The sequence below is a fragment of the Ursus americanus genome, chromosome 3 (assembly GCF_024610735.1).
Source record: "Ursus americanus isolate L20-20 chromosome 3, mUrsAme1.1.p, whole genome shotgun sequence".
Lineage (NCBI taxonomy): Eukaryota > Metazoa > Chordata > Mammalia > Carnivora > Ursidae > Ursus > Ursus americanus.
In genome coordinates this window covers 56,946,386-56,958,815 of record NC_142129.1, presented here as the reverse complement: position 1 = coordinate 56,958,815, position 12,430 = coordinate 56,946,386, and the positions used below count along the sequence as shown (strand labels likewise).

At 33.6% G+C, this 12,430-nt stretch overlaps 1 protein-coding gene across 4 annotated transcripts in view; it reads right to left on the bottom strand.

Annotated features, from left to right (window-relative positions):
* CRPPA (CDP-L-ribitol pyrophosphorylase A) overlaps positions 1 to 12,430 on the bottom strand; it is a 304,902-nt gene that overhangs the window by 135,426 nt on the left and 157,046 nt on the right. For all 4 annotated transcript variants that reach the window (XR_015723963.1, XR_015723962.1, XM_087861004.1 and 1 more), the window contains exons 7-8: positions 6,254 to 6,346; positions 5,699 to 5,791 (exon numbers count right to left, since the gene is read on the bottom strand). Coding sequence is in view for 2 of the 4 variants with exons in the window: in XM_087861004.1 (XP_087717130.1) it covers positions 5,699 to 5,791; positions 6,254 to 6,346 (186 nt within the window). In the remaining 2 variants the exon portion in view is untranslated. The remainder of the gene's footprint in view (positions 1 to 5,698; positions 5,792 to 6,253; positions 6,347 to 12,430) is intronic.

The following is a 12,430-nucleotide window of genomic DNA, read 5'->3' as shown; positions in this document are numbered from 1 at the left end:
CCTTTACGCCAACAGTCTCTAATAAAAAAAAAAACACACATTTTTTTTTTCTTTCAGGTTAGGAGCATTTTCCTAGTACAGGACATGCTTGTTATCTGATTATTTGTTTCCAAAGGTTCACAGTTAAAAGGCTACATAGCATAACAAATGTCATCCCAAAATAGACATAGATTCAATAAGAAATAAAAATTTGTAAACTGACCCCCACAACTATATCTGCCCACTTTAAGAATAACATCTATTTTAGTCCTGTCAACATTATCAGTCTCTAGCTGATCACAGAAAATTGAACAATTCTCATGATTTGATATAATTACAATAAAATTAGTTACATCTACCAAAACTTTGGATTTTATTAAGTTGATCAAATTAACATTGGTAAACTCTTTAAATCCTACTCAACACCATTGACAAATGACAACTTGGCCAAATTAGACTGCTTAAAATAAAGAAACTAAGAATAATGACCTAACAGATGGTGCCAAAGAGAATTTTGAACAATGTATTAATAAAAGATATTTTTACAAAACTAAAAATGTCCAAAAATATTTTTTTGTAAAAATGACCACTTGAAATGAAGCATGCCACAACTTATATAATGTTCACAAGATTAAGCAAAGATGTTCCTTTTTAAAAAAGATGAAATTATTTCAATAAATAACAGTTATTTTAAGATAAAGTCCTAATTATTTTTTCCACTTTTCATGTGAAACATTGTTTCTTCTTTTTAAGTAGATCTTAAAGTAGTAGCATCTTACCTGTCAGTTTATCTTAGACAACAGAAACCTCCTACGGTCAGTATTTCCTAACACAGAAGTTGATCTTCAGATAATCAACACCCTGAAATAAAATCTGATTACACTAAATACCTACGTACCAAAAATTCAACAACACTCACTGGTCACTCCTTCAGTGCTTAGCTCCCTCCAAGGAGCTAATTATTATGTTCCAGATGAGGTTGAAGGTCACATGTACCTTTTAAATGACTACTGAATGACAATTAATAGGGAATTCCAATATATTTTCCTGTATCTCCTTGAGAAAATGAGAGAGCACTGGGTGTTATAAGCAAACAATGAATCATGGAACACTACATCAAAAACTAATGATGTACTGTATGGTGACTAACATATCATCAGAAAAAAAAAAAAGAAAAGAAGAGAAGAGACAATGTGGGCTCCACCAGCATGGCAGACATCAACCAATTTTCGGCACTTAAAACCTGATCAAGTGTTGTTTTTGCCAAACAAATGCCCCAGCTTAACTTCAGCCTCATTTCTTCCAAAAATTTGTCCTTGTAGAGTCAAACATGGTCACATTGCAAATGACCACCTTAAGTAGTCCATCAGTTTAAAAAAACCTTCACAAATACCTAATTAAACACAATTTTACTTCGCATTTGCCTGATTCCTACTAAGCCTTCCTCTGCTCAGATGGACTGAAACTGGAAGTTGATACACCATCACATAGAATAGGTCTTTAAACATTTACAGTATATGCATTCAATAACTACTGAATCACATAACTCCAAAATAAAAATGGATGTATTTTTCCATGACCTTGATGTCATTTTAGATTTATTTTCTGGTAAATAAAACCTACCTGCTCAGGGAAGCAAATAAACAAACTCTTCTTTGACCATCCTCAGAATTTAGAATTGCTTAACAAAAGCCTTATTAAAAACAAACAAACAAAAAAATCTCCCATGGTATGTATGATTTAATCTTCTAGCAAAGTAATTCCAATAAAAGCCAAGTAGGCACACCATAGTCTATAAGCTTCCTATTACAACATCTAATTGCATACATATGTAGTGTGCACACTTATACCCCCAGACATGTATATATGTATTTTTCCACTTGATTGTGTACAAATTATGTCCCCAGATACTTGCACCCAAGTTTAAATCTTTAATGTATTTTGCAATTACAATAATATTTTACACACAACTACTAATTTGTGGAATACCTGAATGGTTCTGCCCAATTTTAAGTCATAGGAACATTGAAATGGCCTTGTAGCCATTTGGGGGAAAGTACTATCAGAAAGAAATAGGATGATGCCTTTTACGATCATTTATAGGACAATTCAAAAATACAGAGAAATTCACTCGCTTGTCAATCCAGAAAGGCAGCGTTCTTTATTCTACCTTTTCAGTGATTCAGTCCATCCTAAGGATACAGATTCTATATGTGTTCTAATGACACTTTCCTATTAAGTTTAATAATAGCTTTAATAGTCCTACACTACATTGAGTCTACCTATATACAATGAGAAAAGAATGGGTGAACAAATATTACTCATGGAGTAGTAACAAACTCTCCTATCTTAAGTAACATTTCACAATGTTTACAGCATACATACTTATAATAGTACTATCCTCAAAGTAGTTCTGGGAGACATTTCCTCCTTAACTAGAGGATTATCTATCTTTTTCCTTAGTTTAATACAGAACACCAGAAAGTGGGGAAAAAAAATTCTGGCACTTACTGGGATACATAAAATAGAACTCAACACTAATAAATGGAAAATTAAATTCAAATATTTATGGAAAAAATACAAAGAACAGAGGTTGAGATACAATAGTTGCAACGAAAAGAAGAACAGTTTTAAATCTGTGTGTATGCACGTGCACAGGTGTGCATGCCTGACGGCAGAAGGCAGAGGCAAAAGGTAAAGAGAAAATTCACAGATGGCACGGATTCCCCCCGTGCCTGCCACAACTACTGCCACGAAGAAAAGTCGGCCCATAGGAAACATGCTTTTGTGTTAGATCTAATACAGTACGTATGAGAAGATAACAGAGTACTCAAACTGAAGTATCTAATAGAATGTTGAAAAATGTCTGACTCAACCTCAGGAATCAAATTCGAGCAGTGGTAGTGACCTTTGAGTCAGCTCATCCAAAATGGAAAGAGGAGGAGCCAGGCTGTTACGTGCGGTGTTGCATGCCTGCAGAAGAGACAGCAACTGCGTTTTCCGATTATGCTTTCATTCATTCATTCATTCATTCACTCGTTTGTTCGTTCGTTCGTTCATTTTAACCCTTACAATGATTTAAGAAGTAGTTATCAGGCTCATTTCTAAAATGAGGCCAGCGAGCCTCAGGAAAGTTGAGTAACTTGACCAAGGAACTGAGGAATTCTGAGGTTAAAGCCCTTGCTCCCTTCATGCTAGTGATACATGAAACTTTATAATACTATCTAGCAACATAGAAGGAGATTTCCAAGCAAGTTAATGTAGAGGGAGGACGAGGGGGCCATACACAGAATATTTAACCTACTTGTACCCCACAGAACCTTAGAGTCTTCCAGGATTAAGTATATTTTGTGGTCGTAATGTCCCACAAAACACTCCAGTGAAAGGCATAAATATCCAATAAAATCAATCACTTGTGGAACTTGAGTTTCCATAATTAGCAGGATTCATGAAACTTACCTTTAGGGTATATAACCAAATACAATAGGCCAATGAAATCAGTTTCCCCCAATTGCTAATTTGTTTATACTTGCAATGCTAGACTTACAACTTATTTGTAGTAAAAATTATCTTTTCCTTCTGTACTAATGATCTTACCTAGGAGAACTAATTTCCTACACTAATGGGATGGGCCTGAGCTTTAGAAGCTCGACAATTGCTATGTTTTGAGAATTTTACATTTGGAACCCCTTCCCACGGCAAAGTGCCACAGACTACTAGGCTAGCTTGATTTTATTCCTTCCTGGCTGTGCTGAGATCCCCCTCTTCTGTGCAGTTTAATAGGCCAATTAAGTAAATGGTATACTGAACATACACTTTTAGTCTTTCACAGGAAAGACCTCCCCAAAATTTTCATGGGCCATTCTTTGAGAAATTTTCTTTCCTGTTTCTCACTCTACTTTTGCTGTCCAGATGACAGAGAACTATCAAACGGTCCACTTTCTTCCACATATTTTCCCTTTCAATTTTTTTTTTTAACTTTGGAAGTTCTTTTTCAATGGCATTCTGCTAACATGCTAATAAAGTTCTTTCATCTTACACAAACAACTAGTCAACTCAGCAGTATATTTTGTAATGGTAATGAAGAAAAAGAAATGAAATCCGTTGCTAGATTATTTGTTTTCCTAAACTTGTCGATTAAAACAAGTAATTGAAGTAACAAGGGAACAAGTCTTAGAGGTCACAGCAAGAGAATAAGCTCAAGAATCCATAAAGAGGAGATTCTTCTAAGCTTGGAAGCATTTCCTCAAGGACGAAATTTTGTTTAAAAAAAAATGAATTTCAAGGAAGGGAGCCTAAGTTTGAAGACTCAAATCTGCATTGGTTAAAAAAAATGTGCTTTATGTATATATATATATATATCTATATATCTATATACACATATATATAGATATATACACATATATATACATATATACACATATATATAGATATATATACATATATATACATATATATAGATATATATACATATATATACATATATATAGATATATATACATATATATAGATATATATACATATATATACATATATATAGATATATATACATATATATAGATATATACACATATATATAGATATATACACATATATATACACATAGATATACACATATATATAGATATATATATGTATATATATGTATATATATATATATATACACATATATACACACATAGATATACATATATATAGATATATATACATATATATACATATATATAGATATATACACATATATATACATATATATACATATATATAGATATATACACATATATATAGATATATACACATATATATACACATATATATACACATAGATATACACATATATATACATATATATATAGATATATACACATATATATACACATATATATACACATATATATACACATATATATACACATATACACATATATACACATATACACATATATATACACATATACACATATATATACACATATATAGATATATACACATATATATAGATATATATATGCAGACTCAAATCTGCATTGGTTAAAAAAAATGTGCTTTATGTATATATATATATATATATCTATATATCTATATACACATATATATCTATATATCTATATACACATATATAGATATATATATACAAAGTTACTACCCATCAGAAAGAATGAAGGGCACCTGGGTAGCTCAGGTGGTTAAGCATCTGACTCTTGATTTCAGCTCAGGTCATGATCTCAGGGCTGTGAGATCCAGCCACGCACTGGGTTCCACACTGGGCATGGAGTTTGTTTAAGATTCTCTCTCCCCCTCTGCTACTCCCCCACCAAAAAAAAAAAAAAAGACATCTTGCCATTTGCAACAATGTCGATGGAGCAAGAAAGTATAATGCTAAGCAAAGTCAGTCAGTCAAAGACAATTATACGACTTCATTCATACGTGGAATTTAAGAAGCAAAACAGATGAACATAGGGGAAGGGAAGGAAAAATAAAATATGATAAAAACAGAGAGGGAGGCAAACCATAAAAGACTCTTAACTACAGAGGACAAACTGAGATGGGTAGGGAGATGGGCTAAATGGGTGATGGGCATTAAGGAGGGCACTTGGGATGAGCACTGGGTGTTGTATATAAGTTGATGAATCACTAAATGCTATTCCTGAAACCAATACTACACTATATGTTAATCTGAATTTAAATTTTTTAAAAAAATTTGCATTAATTCACTTACTGAAATAACAACAACGGGATATAAAACAGAAAGATTACTCTCTTTAACCATGTTCAGTAATCTCCGGGTTTCCTCAAAATCAAAGGACATAACCTGAAAAGCCAAAAAAATAAAAGTGAAAATAAGTTCTCAAATGATTTAAAAGTTAATCCAAGGATAATTAAAAATTAAAGAGAAAAAAATGGAGAGCTTTTACATAAACATTCAAAACATTTATCAAGCTTAGTTTTCACTTTTTGAACAACTTTAAAGGATATCTGTTAAGGTTATATCTATTAAAATTTAAACTATTCATTAATTCAAACATGTTCCATCTTATCTGCTTCATACCAGGTAACTGAAAATGGTGTCTAAAGAAATACACTCTCTTCTCATTATGGGAACTAGCTTGTTAGAAAATATTATTTTTCCATAAGTTAAAAACTAAAACTTCCAAATGCATTCCAAATAACACAACTCATCTATCAAAACTTAAATTCAAATAATTAAGAATCAAGAAAAAAATTATCTTCCACATTACATTTATACAGATCCTCAAGTGCTTTTACTACTTACATTCACACAAACATAGTTGTAGCATTGCTCTAAGATGATTTGCTCAAGATCTCTGCAAGGAGGACACAGAGCTCCAGACGTGACTTTTACATGCTAGGAGGAGAAGAAAAAAAAAGAAAAAAAGAGAGAGAGAGAAGAAAAAGTAGTTTATAAACTAGAATGACCAAACCAGAACCTAAATGACAGTTACAAATGAGCACCAAACTTCTAGAGACATAAAAGCCAAGAATCATACATAATAATAAAATAATTCAGGCTCAAGTTTATGAAGCTACTAAGAAAAAGACATTTGAACGACTCCATGAGTAATGATTACTATTCTGATAAACACAGATATAGCTAAAGTAAATAGTTTTAAATAAGAAAAGGTATAGGATATACGCAGGGACAACCAAATAACTGTTTTTTCTTATTCAAAGGATGAACTGCAGAAAATGCTAGATTATTATTAAAAGGTTGGTTAGTCAGGGATAGTTGGATGATTCTGGAAACATGTTAAATTCTACAGCTGCATAGATTTAACTAAACCTGAAAAGACTAGAAGTGGGAAAAGCAGTAAGAAATTATTATAATAGTGTAAGTACGAAAGAAATAAAACTTGACCTACGACAATGATAGCAAGAGATGAAGAGATTATTAATAGAGGTGGTCCCAGACTAGATCTAGAGTACTAGACATATTACAAAAATTTTCCTAATGATGGGCTCCTGGATGGCTCAGTCAGTTAAACATCTGACTCTTGATTTCGGCTCAGGGGATGATCTCAGGGTTGTGAGATGGAGTCTGCACTGGGGCTCCCCACTCAGTGGGGAGTCTGCTTCATATTCTTTCTCCCTCTCCTTCCACCTCTGCCCCTCCCTGTGCACATGCATACTCTCTCTCAAATAAAATCATTTAAAAAAAGAAAAATTTTCCTAATGCCATTTTTATTCCATACTGCTCAATATTCTAATTAACTTCCATTTTTTCTTCTTACATCGATATGAACAAAAACTTAATTACTAAACAAGGTAAGTGTCTTATCTATATTATTCTAATTTCCCCAGAAAGTCACATTTCAGGGGTTAATACTGGCATTACATTTAGAAGTCTTTACAATCTACTATTCTAAAATAGAAAGCTTATCACTTAGTAAAACATTAAACCCTGTACTTCTAACAGCTTTACACAGTAAGTAGAATTCATCCTAATTCTATGCAGTTCTGACAAAATATTAGAGAAGGAGAAGTAAAGGTTTTGAGATCTTAGCAGTGCTACAAATTAGTTGGCTCATAAATTTCAAGACTTTTCTTTCAGTCTAAAGTTCTTATTGAGGGGCGCCTAGGTGGCTCAGTCGGTCAGTTAAGTGTCTGCCTTCCGCTCAGGTCATGATCCCAGGGAGCCTGCTTCTCCCTCTCCTCCCCACTTGTGCTGTCTCTGTCTCTCTCTCTCTCAAATAAATATATAAAATCTTTAAAAAACACAAAGTTCTTATTGAGTACAAAGTTCAGAGAGAACATTAAAAAATTAACAAAACAGTTCCATATGCATCAGCCCTATATGGATAATAAAATAGGAAGAAACTGGATTTCATTATGCAACATTTAGTTTGTTCAAGGAATCACATCTTCTAGATATTATAGGGAGACAATTTTCCAAGGGGTTTCTCATATACCCAAACATTTTCAAATGCATTAATAGCTAATTTACTCCAGATTGACTTTTCAAAGCTGTTTGCACAGCAGGCAGATTTGCAAAGATAGGTATGTCTCTTCCTGGAGCAAATTTGCTTATGTTCCAGAAAATAAAGGTAGAGTCCTCTCTCCCCCTAGGGCAGATCTGCTTGACATTCCAGAATAATAAAGACAATGTCTTTTTTAAACAAGAGGTGTGCTGGTTTGCCCAGTCCCTAAATAAGGCAAATGCTCCCCAATAGCAAGATTCTTCTTTAATGCACCCCACTGGGACAGCACCTGCATTTCCCTGTAGGAAGGAACTACAATTCAGAAAATCAATGCTACCCTGTTTTGCTCCTTAATGCTACTGCTGTAACAAATTGTCTTTTCTTGGACCACAGAGTTTCAGGTCTTACCCCAATACTTAAGATATTAGCACGAATGTCTGCATGCACATACCATATAATTCCTCAGATCCTGCAAAGTTTGACTTGACAGATAGGAAATAAGACAATCACATCATCAGATCTTAACAACAAATTCAACAAATGTGAATGAAATTTGAATTTTAAAAACTGACTTAGAATTTTCTTTTCCATACATGTAAATTAGGTCTAGGATGAGAACATGAGAGATATTTAGCGTTTAAGTACTGAAATGGAGAAAATTCTAAAGGACAAGGTATGAGATCCTTGTGCACATAAACATCCTGTTTTTACCACTAGCAAATACTTAATAGGTATTTCAACTCACAACAGATTTTTTTTAAGAAAATAAGTCCTTTCAAGAAAAATGGTCTATGTTCTTAAAACCAAGAACTAGAAAAATGTTAAAAAAAAAAAAAAACCCAAAATATCACTCATTACCTAGTAACTTCAACGTTAAACACCATTCCCGCAACTCTATTAATTCATGCAGTAGGACAAAATGATGCAGAAACAAAAGCAATAATACATTCTAATGAGATGACATTTGTGTCTTTTTTTTTTTTTTAACCACTTAGGAAAGAAAATTGAATAGAGTAAACCTGAAGATGATGCTACGCTTCAGATAATTTTTCACTCCCAGAGCACTAAGCTTCTGAATGTTAAGAAAAGGTAGCATGGAGAGGATTAAGACAGTGGATTTTTAATGGCAACACATTTATTTGTCAGTATTTGTTGACCTCCTTCTATGGGAGGGAAACAAAAAGCACATTTTAACTTCCACCTCAAGCCTGGTTCTGGTCACTCATTTTTACCCTGACAGGATTTATTAAATTTACATTCTATTCTAGAAGCATAATATACACTATGTAGACATATCTATATCCCAAAACACTTTTTACACAAAATTTCTACCTTTCTAAAGTTCTTCATTTTAATTCACGTCTTCCTATGATGAACCTTATCTGCAAGGAGTTTGTTTAATTGGTTTTGTTTTTTACAAAAGTCTCGGCATTTTTATGTTGAGTTTTTGCTTTTAGACTCAAAGAAGAGTTTGTTTGGAAATAAGTTTGGTTCACTCTCTCCCTCACAGATTTGTAGTCACTGTTCCAGTGTCTCCAAGCGTTGTGTACTATCCTGATACTCCATTTCTCATTCACCTACTCACCATTCATTTTGTTACCTGGTAGATCTCAACATCAGTAGTCCTAATAATACATGTAGACGTTGTATTTTATTTTCCCCCCCATCATCTTTTTAACGGACAATTTGGCTGATGGTCATATTCTTGGATTCCACTTGCATTCCCTCCAAAATTCATAGGCACAGCTTCATTGTGTTTGGATACTGAATATTGTAGAGATGCAAGAGGTCAAGCAGAGTTTTTCTCTACATTTTGATTGCTTTTTTGCACCTAGGTCCCTATCTGAAGAATTCTTTATGAGGAAATTAAAAATCCTGACCAAAATCAGCACATGCTTACTTGGCAATTGTTATCCCTCAATTTTTCCCACAGCTGTGCCCATTTGGTCTCACAGAACCAGTTATTTCAAGGAAATATTCTTCTAGCTTCGAGAATAAGCATTATCGCTGTGTTGGATGCCTTTATCATCGCTCTTATCTATTCTCTTTAATTCTGACTTAGAGCACCCTGTAATTATCTCAAGTTTCCTACTATGATAATAACCTGATATCAGTTGTATTCTATTTCTCATCTGCTAAGTAGTTCTAATGTAGTGTTGCTCTGGTCTTACTTCCTCTGATAGCTGTATTAATCTCTTGCAATGCCATCTTTGAAGTGTGTTTTTAACTTTCTTGAATTCAAATTTTTACTGAATTCTACAGAACAAAAGTTATGAGAATATTTTGGGGATAGGGAAAGCCTTGATGTTTCTTTCACATTCCTAAAATCTGATTTGCATGTGCTGCAATTATGTTTTTGTATGAATTATAGAGTTCACTAATTTTTTTTCACAAGTTGCAGAGTTAAAAAATGGTGGGCACTAAAAATTTTCCCTGCCTCTGCTGCTGTACCAAAAAGATTTAAAGGATTTTCTCTGACTTTTCCCTGGCCTTCATTTGAGCCGGTCAATCTGCTTTTCCCTCAATTAAAATTTAAGGATTATCTGGATAATCACCATTGCCTTGCAGATCCATGGGTGGGGTTTAGAAAACAGGATGAGGCAGATCAAGGTTGGGGTAGATTCAGGGACTGTCAAGGGTCCCCTCTATGATTCAAAAACAACAGTGTTCCTGCTGTGTCATCACATAGACTATGGGAGGCAAGGGAGCTATTCGGGGTCTCTTTTGTAAGAGAACTAACGCCATCATGAAGGCTCCACACTCATGACCTAATCATCTCCCAAAGGCCCCAATACCTAATACCACCACACTGGGGCTAGGATTTCAACATATAAACTGTAGGAGAGAACACATTCGGTCTACAGCACTTGCATATTACACATGCTCAAAAAAAAAAAAGTATTCAATAAATGTTTAATATTCCTAAAACTGAGCTTCATTTCATTTTTTCAATTAAAAACATTTAAGAACAATTACATATTTACATGTATGTGTTTAGATTAAATCTCAAATTGTAAAACTGTTATTAGTCCTCCATAATCTACTTACACTCTGTTCAAATCCTAACCATCCAACTTCACTCACCAACACTACTTGTCAACAAAAATATTCTTTATGGCCACTTTCTTCTATTACCACAAACACTGGACCCTTTCTTGCTCTGCGATGGCTTCAGCCCATACTGACTTCAATATATACTTGTTCCCTTGTTAAAGCTTTGTTTCTTAAACTTAATTATTAACAGTTAATAAATACAACGTAGCTGCTAGAATACAGGATACAGATACATGGAAGCACAGTACCCAGCCAAGGTTAACTTTTGTTATTATTAAAATATATTTGTTCTACTATTATTTAATGAATTAAAATTCCAGTTAAAAGGTTCATCATCTAGGGTCTAGGAACTAAGACAGAAATACACACACAAGTGTTAAATAGTAGCGTTTTCTTACCACCTTTAAAAACAAACAATAATGCTGCAATTGATTTCTTCCTGAAATTGGCACTCTAAAGAACTGTTTCCAGTTAAGTGTAATTCTTTTTTTTTTTCATACTCCTTTTCTCCCAACCAGAAAATATTTTCCATGCTTGAGTTTAAAAAAAAAATTAAAAAATAAAAAATAAAACTTAGATTTACCTAAATATAGCAAAGGAGTCTTGGACACCTTTAATAAACAAAGACCGCATTAGACAATGCTGTTCAGTTGTTTATGAAAACGCTCTATGGTATCATCTCATGCTGTCATTCCTAATGTTTCCACACTCAAACACAACAAATGGAACAATCTGCTGGCTAGAAGAACTCCTTGTTCTGTAAATATTTCGGTTCAAAGAACATTTAAACAAAATTTAAAACAACCTTCCAGTGTGTTCAGTAAAATTAAAGAGGTATACCAAAAACCAAAAAAACCATAAGTACTTTCCTTACGTCATGACAAATAAGAATTTAGAGAAGATTTACTATTGACGAAATGTGAAACCACCTGCCTACTAAAAATACTATTTAAAGCATGGCTATTAGAAAAGGAGATGGGTTGTCGAAAAATGTTTTCCATTTCAAGTAGAATTAAGACTTAACTAAGGCGGAAAGACTTTGGTTCAAGTCCCATGAGTCAGAGGTTCCAAAATGTGTTTCTGAAAAGTCAGTGTTTCTTTTACAGAACATGTTGGCTGGACCATCACTGAATCTGATTCCATTAATTTCTCACCTCCCTCCCATCCAAACAACAGCACTAATGTGGGCATAAACCAGCAAGTCAGAGCAAGATACACTTTCCACTCTGTAGACAATAGTAACAAAAGTCTTGTGCTTGGCAAGGACTGTGGGGTAGAAGAAATAGAGAGAAGCTGGTCTCAGGGTACAAAGTTTCACTTATGCAAGATGCCTAAGTTCTGGAAGCCTAATGCACAGCATGATGACCATAATTAATAATACTGTATTGTATACCTGAAATTTACTAAGAGGATAGATCTTAAGTTCTGACAAAAACCAAAAAAATAAATAAAGCACAAAA